This window comes from Dermacentor albipictus, chromosome 8 (assembly GCF_038994185.2).
Source record: "Dermacentor albipictus isolate Rhodes 1998 colony chromosome 8, USDA_Dalb.pri_finalv2, whole genome shotgun sequence".
NCBI classification, from domain to species: domain Eukaryota; kingdom Metazoa; phylum Arthropoda; class Arachnida; order Ixodida; family Ixodidae; genus Dermacentor; species Dermacentor albipictus.
Window position 1 is genome coordinate 62,588,631 of NC_091828.1, and position 15,562 is coordinate 62,604,192.

At 46.0% G+C, this 15,562-nt stretch overlaps 1 protein-coding gene across 4 annotated transcripts in view; it reads left to right on the forward strand.

Moving 5' to 3' along the window:
* LOC135921766 (uncharacterized) overlaps positions 1–13,184 on the forward strand; it is a 52,803-nt gene extending 39,619 nt beyond the window's left edge. For 2 of the 4 annotated variants that reach the window (XM_070523488.1, XM_070523487.1), the window contains 3 exons: positions 533–695; positions 2,378–2,515; positions 5,144–5,383. In XM_070523488.1, the coding sequence (XP_070379589.1) occupies positions 533–695; positions 2,378–2,515; positions 5,144–5,347 (505 nt within the window). In that variant the 3' untranslated portion in view covers positions 5,348–5,383. Of the gene's footprint in view, positions 1–532; positions 696–2,377; positions 2,516–5,143; positions 5,384–12,980 lie in introns of those variants that run through there. The other 2 variants (XM_070523490.1, XM_070523489.1) reach the window with 2 other exon arrangements.
* The last annotated feature ends 2,378 nt before the right edge of the window (positions 13,185–15,562 follow it).

The following is a 15,562-nucleotide window of genomic DNA, read 5'->3' on the forward strand; positions in this document are numbered from 1 at the left end:
AATTAGAACAACTTAGATGCCTCAGAAAATAAACGTCGGGTCTCAGGAAGAGGTAGGTAGGCGTCGTTGAAAAAGCGAAGCGCCAAAAACGTGCCACGCTTCGAATTTGGGAAGCACCGCGTGTCAAAAGTTATCCCAGTATTCAGAAGTACATGTTAATTTCATGCCTATGCTTGACGTGCTATAAATAAGGCATGGCGCCAGCACGCCGAAGAAAACGTAATGAGCGCCCTGGGCGTGTTTACGTGAGGCGTCATTTAGATCAAGTCCATCATGGCCTTCAATTTCAGATGTATTCCTAAATACCGGGATCAGGCACCTAAAAACTAGACGGATGGATTCGTGCCACGTTTTCTTTATGTGCTGAACTGAAAAAAGAAATTACCTATACCTTACATATGTACAGGGCGTTGACAGATAGGGTAGTTGAGAAGGGGGCACGCACAATGACTTGAGTTTATTGCAGTTAATAACAAGCATCCCTTTGCTATGAAACATTACTAACAAGTTGAAAACGCTTTTCCTCTTTCAGAAAAATCTACACACCTCATGTTGTGGCGTTCCTGGGGCATATATCTTTTAAAGAAGACGAGATAAAAACTGTAGTGCCCAATTTCGTATGCATAATAGTGCCGCCAAGTATCCACGAAATTCCACCAAGTGGCAAGGCTAAGTTGGCCTATGGGCACACCTATGTGAGTACGAAGTTCACTGATTTCCCATGCATGGCTGCGTGCGTAGTAGTCTAAAGAATTTTAAAGTTAGAAATATGCACCATAAGGAACAGAAGCTCACAATACACTTCTATTTTGCAATATGCATAGGCTTTCAATAACAATATATTTGGCGCGTACGCTTATGTACAGGGTGTTCTTGAGGTGATCTACTCGAAGCGGAGGAAACTAGTTGCACAAAAAATTGAATTGCACAACCGACTAATAACAAAAATTAACTAATTAACTTTTAAACTACCTAGCTTATTACGCATGCTATAATTTAGAAATTCTAGCCGTGGAGTTCCAGAGGAAGGCTACATTTGGAACGAATAGCACCATTTTCGAGATCTCCGTCACGCCGTTTTTTTTTCATATTTTGCGGGCTTTCTTCCAAAATCGGAAAAAAAGGACTACGTAAAATGTATCGTACACGAAACAACTCGATAGCTGGTTTCTGAAGCTAGTGCTCTACAAATCTGCGTATCATACTCGGTGTCCCATGTCAATAATTAAAAAAGTTGGATAGTTAAGCCTACTTAATGAGTTATGCATGGGGTAAACGACAAATTGCCTTAATTACTACAGCCTACTGCCAATAGCATGCATGCTATGGACGCGCGAGTTCGCTTCAGTATATATATATATATATATATATATATATAGCCCCTATTTAAGGAGCCCCTTACATAGGCTCTCTACAATCGTGGGAGGGGTCTTGCTTCCGTCGACGTCACGTGACCCACGCAGACAGTCTGCTTCAAGGAGGGGGCGTCTTGTTTCCATCGACGTCACGTGACCGGCACAGAACGCCTGCTGCAAGGAGAAGGCCGTCCCGCCTCCTCCAATTGTAGACGCTTGACCGACTTTTTTGCGCGTGGCTGGTTCGTGGAAGTTTTCCTGTAGACTGGCTGTTCGAGGAAAGGCTCCCACTAAAGTCGCACGCACATGCGCACAGACACACACACAAACGCACACACACACACACACACGCACGAACGCACACACACACACACACACACACACACACACACACACACACACACACACACACACACACACACAAAAGAGGCCTGTAAACATTGCGGGGCTTCCGCCAGACCAGCAGACACTCGAAATGGTCATGGCGAATTAGGAAGTCGCGCTTCATTTCGACGAGGCAAGGTGTGTGAAGGTCGGGTGAGAGAAATTTCTTTCTGCACGGGGTGCGGGAGGCCAACCGTAGCAGGAGCAGTCACGCCTCATTTCGACGAGGCATGGTGAGAGATGGTCGGACGAAATCCCTTTCTGCACGTGGTGCCAGACGCCAACACTACCACCATGCCTGAGCACAGTTTTGATGTCGCATTGGCAAACACGACTTGCGCGTCTCGCTGGACATCGCCGGTTCTTTACTATATGGTCGTCCTACAATATAGCCAGTTTGTTTACTTTGTACCGCTCACCGACGCCGCCTTGGTGCCGGTTGCGAAAGAAGAATAAAAAACATTCGTCCATCACGTGCTCGAGGCGCAAGCAGGGCACGCGCAGTGTTGTTCTAGAAGTTTGCTGTGCCGGTCGTCTTGGTCGGGAGACTCACGACCAATGTGTTGCATTTTGAAACAGTGTTCCGGATTTCGGGACGAAGACCGATTTTCATATATATTTTTTTCGCTTTCCTACAGATCTGCAGCCAAACCAATACGAAATATTTCAGCAACTTAGACATAAACCAAACTGGTCTATATATGCGGACTTACGATAAGTCACCTGGGAAAAAGCAAACATTCGTGTATGACGACATCGAGACCCTGGGGAAAAGGGTGAGAAAAAGGAGAAAATATATACATGGCGTTTTATTAGCGCTCATTGCTTCAAATCCGTGCCATCAATCGGTACATTTCAAAGGTACACGCTGAGAAAACTAAGTTGAGCCTAAATAATCTGCGACGCTTCTGGAATACGAGAACATGTTGTTCCTACGTAGAAAGGCTGGTTGATAAGCCAGGAAGCATGCAACACTGAAATAACGATGGTGACCCCACCTTGCATATCCCGCACCAGGTAGGCCCGGTGTCGTGAATTTCAACGTCACTAGCTCTTACCTCCAAAAACAAGAAAGGGGCTGGCAGATGGAATGGCACACTGTGGTATAAACTTTTTTAAACCGGGTTGAAGTACCTCAGACAGGCTGGCCAACGTTTCGATAGGTGGACCTATCTTCGTCGTCATTCTGATACGTAAAAGCTGGAGTTGCTTGCATACTACAGTTTCCAAAAACTGACCATTGACTATCGACAACAGTGCTGTACAACCGTGACCCAGGTATGAGAAAATACTTTGACATCCACGAATTTACGCCGATGTGTTGGTGTTGTGATCTTGGCAAAAAAAAAAATTGAAATAATGTGCAAAATTTGAAAAACTACAAAAAAGCTTGTCGATATCTATTAGCTTTACCCTTTCGTTTCACGCAGACCATGATCTTCCGTGGCACCAGTGTTGAGAGAGAAAGAGAAAGATAGAGAAAAACAATGGAAATACAGGGAGGCTAACCAGAGATTATCTCCTGTTGGCGACGCTGTACTGGGGGAGGGGCAAAAGGATGCTATAAGTGTCCCTTTTTTGAATTGTCCAAGCTATCTGTGCAATTGCCTTATTGCAAAAGCACTGCATGCCCAATACTGTTCCGCGAGTGAATATTTCCATAGCGTGAATAGCAAATAAGCTTCCGAGAAACGCGCGGTGCAAATAATGTGAAGCAGTACAAATCGCCGTCCTGCACTTGAGTTTCTCTAATATCGTCATCAGCACTCTCCGAACACGCACAACATGAGCCCGCCCCTCATTGGAACCTCATCACGCGAGGTCTCGAACTCGTGATGGTAAGGAGGTCCTAAAAGAACTTCCCTAGTGCCTAGTTCGTGCTTACTTGACTAGAAAATATGAGTTAATACACGCGCACACACTGATCAAAGGATTTCGCGCGCACTGGTTGGACATCGCATAAGCAAAAAGAAAGCGCAGTGCATCGATGACCCTCGGGTTACTTTAACGAGAGAAAGTGTGTACCACCTTACTATAGCGCAAATTTACAAAGCAAATTCATATAATTTTCTAATAATAAAATCGTCCCAATTCAAAAAGCTATTTTGACAGGTACAAGCTCGGTTCTGTAGCACCGATACGCCATGTTATTTTTGTTTGCACGCGAAATATATTCTACTTCTCGAGGCTTGTAAAGCCAAAATATTGGAGACCTTTTCATTTTACTGTTATCCCGCAGCTATTCATGCATGTACCTCCCACGAACTATCTATGTGTTTTATCTGTTAACATTTCTTTAAGTTTTCTGTAAAGAAGCCTACGAAAGTTACCCAGCCCCTTCGTTATTCAATAAACATTTTGAGTACTTTGCTCGCAAAATAACCAAAGCATTCTATTCAAGTCCTAAACTATTAGCTTCATATTTAGCAAGCTTACGGCACATGTTTATTGGAAATGTTGTTACACATACTGGCAAATAGAAGCGAATCGTCGTAAAACGCGTGTGTGTGTCTCTAAATTCAAAGAGATCGTGTGAATCGCAATTACTTGTATCAAATTATTAGTTCAATTTAGTCATTGAGGCAAGCAGCACTGCAATGCACGCCATTTTATGCAGCACCCACGTGAGGTAGTAATGTGGGGTAAAATGGAGCTCGGCTGTACGCCGCTATAATGCGGTCCGTCTCGCCCGAATTGCTGAAATGACTGTGCATCGGTCAGAATTTTCGCACTGAGCGAATCGATATAACATCCAGCGATGTGCGAAGGCAGCTTGAATTCTCTCTGCACTTACGTCTCACAGCAGCTTAGGAGAGAGCCGAGTGTAGTGGTACGAGGTGGTGCGAATGCAGTAAAGTTAGAAGGATAGAATGATTCGACACTAGTTTTCACTCTCCAAGAATATTTCAACATGTAAAAACTCGGAACTCCAATATTTTTGTAGATTACCTTCATCTTTTTAATGTAAACACGTGCCGTCAAAGTAATAAATAGGCAGTTAATTATTGTAGCTAGTGATATGCGTAAATGAATTCCTATGTTCTTTGTTTGTAAATGGCGTCCAGCTAAGCAGGTAATCGATCTCTTGTGTGGTTATGCAAGCAAATTTGTTCCCGTTTTATTAAAAAAGGGTATTTTAGATAAAATAGAAACATAATCTATCTACGCAACTGAGAGAAGTGCTCCTTCCCTCTCTTTTTTTTTGCATGCGTGCGCGTGCGTGTGGGTGTGCGTGATTCCGTTTCTGATTGGGCTTATTTCAGGTGTGGAAGTCTCCCCTAAAGTGTCTATGCCTCCTGAAAACTTCGTCGCCTTTGTATAGATTGCAGAGCGTGTCATTAAAGTTGCGCTTTAAACGAAACGCATCAACTAAAATCCCTCTATTTGTGATCGCACTCGTGCAGATCTGTCATGCCAGGTACAACGACAAATTGTATGCCTATACAATTGCTCCGTACGACGTTAACTACGACTACGCTCCCTCCGTGTGCCAGCAGAGGATTCCAGGTGGATTCAGCAGAATCCAGGCCTACAAGAAGCTCGCCGGATTTCTCACAAACTTCGCTAGCAAGCAGCACAAAGATTGCCTTGGCGTTGTTAGCGGATAACATCCGACCGATACATAATCTATATATTACGTAATAAAATATGCTCAAATACATCTGAAACGATGAAATGTTTGCGTGAATACCAGTCTTACGGAACATTCTCATTATTTGTAATGCACTTCAATCGCTGATATATTCTTCATAGCATAAAACGGAGCACCATATTTCGTACAAGAACAAAACCTTTACTCACAAACGCCTTTTTACAGTAGGCGTTATATCTCCATGATGGACAACTGAGTCATTCCGCGAAAAACGATAGATAGGTGAGGCACGGATGATTCATTACCACCTCATCACTTTTTTGTTTACGTAAAGAATGTGCTTCGTTTCTGTCCCGGATATACAATTTCATTATTTTAAACGAAAGGCACGTTTACATTCTTGAATGGCTACATTCGGCCTACTTCCTGAAAGACTTAGACGCATCGCAATTCGTGCAAGCCTTGATAAATATACGTTGGCAATATGAAAAACAGCATGGCTCTATAAATCTTGTTATCCAGTTTAATAGCCGTGGGGAACCATAGGTATTTATTTAACAAAACGAGGAGGCGTAGGTGAGAAAGTATCCGGTCTACGACTACATAATGGCAGCGCGTTCATTCATCGGACGTTATTGGCGACGCTAATGCGATTAGCCGCCTATCTTAGGACGAATTTGTCATTTTTGATGATACGGTGTATACAATATTTGCTAATTGTGAAGAATGGCACATACGCAGTGACCCACACACAGTGGGTCAAGTTTTTCTCTAAGCGATCAAACACACCGGGTCAATATTCATTGGTGTCAAAAGCTTGGCAAATAATTCGCTTTCTAAAATCTCCAATCGCCCACAATCGCCCTGTCCTTGTGAAAGTCTTACCAGTGCATTGCGGGGAAGAAACATGGACGGACGAACATTGTTCCTTTTCAACACGACTACCTGACACAGTAAGTTCCAGCCTGCTCATTTGAAAGGAAGAAGCTTTGAAAATAGCTTCAAAACATGGCCTCAGTAAAGGACAGTCATCCCTTGACGCTTAATTATTCTTCGGTGAACTGCAGTGTGCGCTGCGTGGCATCCGCAAGAACGCCTCTCCAGGTCCAGATGGTGTCAAGTACAGCGTGCATAGCAATTTAGTACTCACACGACTCAGTGCTTCTGAGGATGCATAACGGAAGCTGGGAAAATTCGCTCGACGTCTTCATAGAAGGTCGCCAAGGTAGTAAAAAGTCACACAGCCTGGTAAGCCAGTACATTTTATATCATAGCTTAAACCATTAAACCTAATTAACTGTATCGGCAAGATCATATACACCGTTAGCCAAATGCGTGTTTTGCGGGGGCTATTAAGATTTGGCCTAAAAGAACTGCTGCTTCGTTAGGTTTCAGATTTCCTGAGTCCACGTAGCGTTTTCGTGATGAACAGCAAAGCAAGAGCGCACAGCTCGAAAGGCGGAGTGCTTAAGAAATTGTCTTGAGCCCATTGTTTTTAAACATAGTGATGCTTAAAGAGGCCCTGAACCACGCCTCCGGCATGTTGAAATGACAGTCCGCGGGTAGCGTACGCTGCTGTTGACGTCTCAGCCAAGTTTTCCTGTCGAACGTGGTGAGTGGGGCTCGCAAGCTGATCGCGAAGTCTCCTTTCTCTCACTCTTTTCAACAGAAGGCCCTGTCCTCACTCTCTTCTAGATGCACTATTACGTCACCAGACGTACTATTTCGTCATTCCCTTAGACCGCTGTTATTTGTCGATAGCTGACATGAAGCTGTGGTCGGCTTCATAGCGTAGATACCACGGCCGTTGTGGCGTGCCGCCACTGGTCCTCTAGTTAAGCGCACTGCGGCTCAAGGGGAACACCCGCGTTTGGCTTATATTTACCTCGTCGTAGAGACAAATGGCACGATGGGGTGCCTACGTTAACACCCGAAATAAAATTTTAACTGCGCCACGGTGACACTTAGAAGGCAGAGCGTTCTGGTCACACCCCACTGGGCCTTAGACTTCGCAGTGCAAGGCATTGAAGCAGGAACGGGAGCCCAGCGGATGCAGTGTATGAATGACAATAAATCCGCTCATGGGGGAAGTCATTAAAGCACTTTTTACTGTATTTCTGAAATAGGCTATTTTAACTTCAGATTCCTTTCTACACTTCGACAAAAAGTGGTTCAGGATTCTTTAGTCTTATGTACATCGCTCAGAATAAATGGCGGCGCTAACGTTTTATGTACCATTCATTTTGAAGTGCCAGCCCACATAAATTTAATTCGATTACTTTAGCTGCCTGGTCATAAGGGATTATACATGAATGTAATGGCTTGCAGTCTCTCGAGAGCGGCGCTTAATCGCTCTGTACTATCATTACTTTCTACATCAGCTTACCTGACTGCCGCTAGATTGACAAGGCATGCAATTGCTCCAGACCATTTGAACCTAGCTATAGCACACTTCTTAGAATATCGACACCCCCTATTTTCTTGGCACAAACATGCCTTTCACACCTGAAACACTAGAGTAAGTTTTATCCGATTACGCTGTCGAACATAACTATTAAACGTTTGTCGTCGTAGGGCTGTTGTGGCGCATTAATTCTGTGCCCAGTATGAGCAGAAGTTGAGATCATAGATAGTCTTTCTTTCTTATTCTGCCGCCATTCTTCTTTCTTTCTTGAGGAAAAACATTTTAAAACAAACATCCAGGCAACTTACCTTAAATTTTTCGATTGTAAATAAGCTTCCTTTAGCAGCCTCTTGTTCACTACCGCAGGCATGTTTGCTCAGCCATGGAGGCATTCCTAGTTGTTTCAAGGCGATTCTCTTAAATTTTCCAAATATTATTTATATCCGTTTGCACTTGGCACTTTTATCAATTTTTGTAACATCTTCCCAATACCACCCAAATATTGGTGAATCCCCCGCAGTGGGTACGCGCCATCGAAGATGGATAACATATCCTATCACTGATGCACTGGCCTCGCATTGTTATGCAACGTTTTACGTTTTTGCTATTTTTGCGAATGCCATTTCATCAAGAATGAGCAAGAAGACGCTCCCATGACTACCTGAAGAAGGTCAGCCCCCTGCTTCATCGCTCATTTTTGGACGACATGCATTTGGAAGGTCGGACCAGCTCGATTCGTGAAAGAGCTCAAGACCTAAAGTAATGGACTCTGATAGCGAGTACATCGTAGCCATGGGCAGCCGTATGAATTGTGAGGACTGGGCAACATGGACACAACGTATAAGATAATAAATGTGGTTTCATGGGCAAAAGAACACGGAAAAATTAGTGATAGTGCATGCGCACCGAAAGTTCCTAAGAAACTGAGCTCCTCCTTGCGCAACATGCGACACAAGGTTGCCAGAATACGTGAAGGCTCACATTCCACCCCTCTTTGTTAAAGACCGTGATGCGCTTTCAATCTCACACCCCACCACTCTTCTTATAAGTCATAATCTTGCAGCAACTGATGTTTCCGAATGAGGCACCCACGCCGGCCACGATGGTGTAGTGCAACGTATTCATTGTCACTTGGAGTAGGGTCTGACGGTTCAGTTGGGGGTCCTTTGTTGTTCTCGCTTACCGAAGGATCATCATTGGCTGTCCGGCTTGCAAGTCTTCGCAAATAGCAGCGGTTGATTGCCTATATGAAGTGCTAGGCCTGACTTAGAAAAGTACAGAGACCGCATATGAATGATAAAATGGCTTTAGTTGGCTGACATGAGGAACCTTTTCGTCGGCTGTCAAAGCGCTTTCCATGTAAGAAATTACATGGCAGATATCAAAAGTAATAGAAACTTTCTGTCTGTGATCTTGTAAGGGCCTTCAAATGTTGGAGCACCACCACCACCACCACCACCACCACCACCACCACCACCACCAGGCTCTTGGCGTTAGAACCACATATACTGACTGACACGAAAGGTTTTATGGTACTGATGTTTGCGACTATGTTGTGCCTTTCCCGTGTTGTGCTTCAGCACGAGCCTTTGCGAGGTCTAGAAGTCTTGTTTCGAGGGTCTCATCTGTTAGACGGCGGAACCTTTCTCTTGGTAGTTTTGGAATATACCCGTGGAGCAGTTCAAATGGCGAGAATTGTAAGCTTGTGTTCAGACTTGTGTTCACGGCGAAAGCAGGAACACAAAGAACGACTGGGAAAGCCCAAGGGCTCGAGCATGGCACAGTGATACGTTTCGCAAGAAATTCTTGACACTGGCGCTCAAAGAAGTCGCGGCCTTCTTTGCTGTATGTGCAAGGTTAACGGACATATGCTGATGCGTCAGCCACAAGGTCAATAGAGCGTTAAATCCCTTCGCAAAGTCCCAAGTCATTGTCATCACTGGCGAAGAGATCGACATGCTGGCACAAGACGTCTTGAACTGCAGTGAGTTTTTGCTTTAGCTGTGCATCTATATGAGCGTCGCGCAGCTGTGGGCTTTCATCTTCTAACTTGTCATCATTCCTGAAAACCGGTATCTCTCGTTCACGTGGTGCTATTTAAGGTAGTTCTTCACGTTAGTAGAGCGATGACCATGTCGGTTGGGTGTTGTCCGGCAGCGGTGCAAACTGCAGGCAGCCTGTAGATGACGCCACTTGTGTGAAGTGAGAAATAGTGCCACTGGGCAGCACAATAGCATTGGACATCCTTCGCCGGACTGTCTCCTGGCATCGCATCCCAACACCCGTGCTAGGATGGCGAATTTCCGTTGGATAAGGTGGACGTACCAGGAGCCCAGCTTGAGCTGCCTCAAACGATTCTTCCTCAAGAATCAAAGGCAAGGGCTTTCTAGACAGAACTAGAACCTCGAGTAGTGCAGAAACAGGACCAACAGTGATGCGAGTGCATAATGAACAAGCTGGCATGACGGTATCACGACCTGCAACAGATATGGGAGGCTTGCTGCATGGTAACAGGTTGACACATCAAATGCCATTGCGCGAGAGTATGGTCTGTGTAGACCCACTGGGTAGAAAGGCATCAACGTTGCCTATAAGTGGAATGTGTGCTTGTATTAGAGCACACTGCTGAAGTTAACCCTGAAGTGGTTCTGAACACTGAAGACGCCATGGAAGCAAGGTTCGTTTACTGGCTAGATGTCTGTGGGGCATTTGACTGGGGATGAGGGCATTTCGGTGCAAAATGGCCGGTTTGGTGACATTTATAGCATACAGCCTTGCTTACATCTTCCCCAGAATGATAGGCAGGTGCGCCATGTTGAGATCTGATCTAAGGCAGCGAGTATCTTGCTAGTACAACGGTAAGGAGGAAGTTCGACTTGAGGCTGATGAATCAGCTGGTCGCATTGGTGAAGCCGCTGAGTTGTTCAAAACAGCAGGATGCTGCACAAGCAAGGGAGGTACTTGTGAAGTTGATCATCTAGCTGCAACAGATGGCGGACTTCAGAAGACAGAGGAATGTTCCATAGTTATATCAAGCTGTGTGGCGATGGCAAGAAATGCATCCACATTCGAGCAAAGTTGCGCTGCAATAGTGGTTGCCAGTGCGTGTCACGCACTCCCTGTAGTGCATACTCAATGCGCTGATGATTAGTCAGTTGGACAGGACATCATTATATCATGCGTACTTTGGCCAGCGAATAATCAACACGGCTTTTTCCATGTGACTGCGCACGTCTGGTGACTGCATGCTCCCACTGCAGGAGTGTAAGTTTGTCACCAAACTGTTCTTGGAAGGCAGTCTTAGAGCTTTCCCACGTGTGGCATGATTTCCTGCCAGACTTATCCAACTGCAGCAGGTCCACGGAGTTTACCAAGCGCTACGGCGAGCAGAGCAGAACATGTCCATGAGGCTAATCCTTGCCTACGCTCGAGTTCGATCCATTGGCGAATAGAAATACGGCCGTAGCCACAAAAGATTGGGAGTGGCGCGGAAAGGTCGGGTGGCGTTGTGACTTCAACGGGAACTGTGGACCACTGTGAAAGTGTGAGAAACTGTTGCAATAAATCACTCAATACTTGCGTGATTTGGGCATATGTGAGGGCAGATGGCTGTTCCGGAGCAGCTGTGCACGAGTCAGGGCTGTTCATTGGCGGATGGTTGTCGGCGATGTCCGCAAGCAACCTTTAAATCATTTCGTCCTTCGAACCGGTGGTCTCAGGGCTACGACGCGACAGTTCATGGCGAATATAGAGAATATAGTGAAACCATAGAGGCCTTCCGAGATGGCTTCGTTTCAATTCTTGAGTGCCATGATGGAGTACGAGCAGCCAGCTAAGCTCAAAGGGGTCTAGGGCCAGCAAAGGAGCAAAAGCGGGTGGTGAGCTTCAATTACAAAATCAGGCAAAGCGGACGGCTGGGTCCAGGTTCATCGGCATGGTTCACCTTCGACTGCGTCAAATGTGGGGAGTGGACCACATGGACACAACGTTTGAGAGCATAAATGTGGTTTTATGGGCAAAACAACGGCAAAATCACATAGATGGTGTAGGTCCTGCTTGCGCAACATGCGACACAGGGTTGCCAGAATACGGGAAGGCTCACAGAAGAAAATGCGCCGTATGTCGAGTGGGACAACTTCATTAAGCCAGAGTGAGCAGAAGTCCTTCATGGTTTCTTACGTACCGTTTTCGATGTCACGCAGCATACACTCCTCAGCACTCAATTTTTAATCAAATATTTTGAAACTGTGGCGCTTGCCAAGGGAACGAGGTCAAGATGTCAAATAGAACAATGTTTTTCAAGGATCTTAGTAAAGTGTGCATGTTCCTGCATAACACCTAATCGGCACCGCCCAAGCTCCCATGTGACTTTGTGAGTGTTTCAAAAAGTAATGGGGAATCCTACTGGGCGAAGAGAAACACTAAATCATATCCTCAAAGTGCTCTCTGAAGAACAGCTGCGTTCCAACGGCATAACAGGAGCAGGAAAGCGGTGATCCAGCGGCACAACTTGAGCAGTCTCACAACACTGAAGGCAACCGAGAGCAGCTCGAGCTGCTCCCACACAAAAAGCTGAGTGTGAAAGAATAAATGTGACCCAACGAGTCATATTCTTTTATTTTGGTTGTGTTTGTGTCGCTTTTGCTGAGTGTGTGGTAGCAATGGCAGATGGGAAGCTACAATGGTGTGACAAAACACCCCGGGACGGTAAGCAATCCAGTCGCGTGATATAATTTCGCGCTAGTAAGTTCTTTCGGAGTGCATGGAACGTTTGAATAGGGCAGCAAGCAGTTGTACTTTCGCTGTACTACTGCTATTCTCCTCCCTGCTCTTTGCCATTGTTCCTTTTCTGCAGTGTAATTCGCCATTACTGCGCGTTGGCAACGAAAACGCCCCCTCCCCCCCCCCCCCCCCCCCTGGTCGTTTTCGCGAGAGCAGCGCTACATGGCGCCTTTGTATCGAAGGGTAAAGTACAACCACCACCGACCGCGAAGCGGGTGAATGGACGAAAGTGGCAAATAACGGTATTTCTTTCGAAAATCTATGGCGAGCAATCTTCCGTGCCTTAACGCCTAAGCGAGGCGCACTGGTCACGTGAAGCTCACATGAAGCCATCAGCTATATGTAGTCCGCTAGCCTTCTAACCGAAGATTTCCTTCGAGAGGTAACGCTCGGCGGCGCTCAGCCGCCGCAGCTGGAGAAGAAGGTGCGCTCACTAACCTGCCTCCTTTCTCCCTTTTCCTAGGACCCGCATATCGCCCCACGTTCCCCCTCGGGCACGTGATCCGACGGTTTCTCCGCTTCCCGCCTTTTTGGCTTGCAAGTGCTAGAAGACAATGCCACATCAAGCCACTATACTACTAGGTTCACCTTCGCAAGCTTTCGCTTGTTTCTGCAGCATGCGGCGCGTGGCCGCGATGGTATTGCCCTTCAAGTGTATCTGGAACATCTCAGCGTACATCCCAGATACATTTAAAGATGTTCCAGGTACAGATACAGATTCGCTTGGAGTTTCCGCGTTGGCCTACAATCGCTACCACAATAAAAGCTCCTAGACAGAACTCGCGACAAACCTTACCATTGAGAGCAATGACGCGAGAGAATGTCCACTGCCATCGGTACGATACGACTCTCCTCGGCAAGGGACTTGTGTGCTACGACTGCACGGTGCAAGTTATACGCCCTCTTCACATTATTACTTCACAGCCGCCTTCACTGCAAACGCACCCGGTAAGGCAAAACACTAGACCTATCCTAAGCATTAGCCACACATCTTGATACCATGGTCATGGGGTCATCATCGGAAGTCGAGATACACTTTGAAAGGAGGAAATGGACGTTCGGAACATAAGCAGAGAGAGCATTGCGAAAAGAAAGAGGCGCTATTATCTGCAACCCTTTAGGAAGTACGACTCAGCGCCTTTGGGAAGGGAGCCCCGCATAAGGAAGATGAACCCAGCATCCTCACTGTTGCTCAGCAGCCGCAAGCCAAAGAATCAAAATGTGCAGCGGACTCGGACGCAGCCGAGACGCAGGCAATGAGTGCCGGAGAGACCTTCAACGCAGACCTCGGATGCAGCCGACACACTGATAGCCAGTGTCACTCAGCGGCCAACTATACTAGGCAGAATATTGGTTATTAGAAGTGAAAAGCAGAAACCTTCAAGTACTTGAAATAATTACCATACTACGTCGTAGTCATTAGGCCTATGGCAGTGCCAAGCATTTCTTCATTTCCACGAACCCCACTAGTCACTGCTCGGAACAAACTTGCTGTGCTAGGAACAATTGGGTGGAGTGGCGCTCAACAAAGCTGACAGCAATAGCGAAAATCACGGGAATTGTGAAAGGTCAACAGTATGTTGTAGATATTTTGAGGCAAATCAATACAGTACCTGATACGAAGTGGAGTACTGTCAAGGTGACTAGCTACCCGGCATCCCCCTAACCCTCCCCCCCCCAAAAAAAAAGCAAACGCCGTGCAGTTCGTAATACCTCAGATGGGGCGTTGTAACACCAACCGGGGTAGAAAGCATTTTCTCCCTGAATGGCATAGTACTTGCAGCGAGGATGTTTGGCAAAACAAACATAACCATGCTCTCTTTCGAGGTAACTATCATTTTTTGGAGAGTCTAATACTATATCTTTACACTCAAGACTCACCCCTTCAAGATCTGACCAGTATTTTCTTTCTAGTCAGAAAAGCGGCCACACGCAAGCCTTCTGTTCAATAAACCGATGAGTTCCCAGTGTTTAGTCAGGCATTAACAAAATACATATTGGGGAGCGCTCTTCCCTTTAAGATGCAAAGAAGAAGGTCATTCACCAACAAACCACACGTGCCTGAACAGAGCCCACCCGGCATCGTCACCTTCATCAGTTATGGTCAAAGAGCCCAATTCGACGACATGCCGCCAACTCTAGGCCTAATACCAACATATCAGTCAATCAATCAATGCATAGACAGGAATTGATGTTACCAGCACCTGAAAAGAAAACAAGTGGACAGCCGTTGCACTGGTGCTACAATACATCGAGTAGACAACGCAGTTGTCATGTCAACAGAAGCAGCCTCACCAGTCACCATTAAAGCTTGACCACGCCAAATCGAAGGTGCAATCCAAACTAGACAATGAGGATAGCTACAGGGGCTTGTTGGTACTGCATGCCTCATTTTGTTGTAGCGTAAGCTGAACAAAGAAAACAGAAAGGCACGTCTGACCTACACATCTCACACACATAGCTCTGTGTGTGTCAGATGTGCAATTCTGTTGTCCTTGATTAGCTTGCGCTACAACAATATAAGAGCTAGACAAGGAGCGCTCCTTGATACTCACGTACAACGTACTCTCGATGAGCCACTGAAAAAACAAATAGAAAGCTCGGAGAACCTTCAGAAAGCATTAGCTAGATTCTGTTCACAGAACATCCTGACAACCCCAGCTGATGGAGTAGAAATTCTTTGAGCGTCTGGCAAGACAACCAGGGATCTTCCAAGCCCTGCACAAAAATGCATACTACCGCCCACATCGCAGCCGATATCAGAAAAGCGGGATATGCATGCCAATTAAAACATTATGCTAGAATGGGCGGATGTCACTAAAATTCTTTGTGCCCAAGAGGAGACGCAGACCGAACTCACTAACCTAAATACGCAATTTGCCACAACCATAACGAAGCTGGGGCACTTGACACGACTACAAATCAACAAATATTGGACCCCCATGGTGCCTCCTAGGACAATATTAATTTTTACAGCTCCTGGCCACCCTTCAACACAAGCACTCACCCCCAACAAAGCGCAGCTCCACTGGCAAGCAAAGGTCA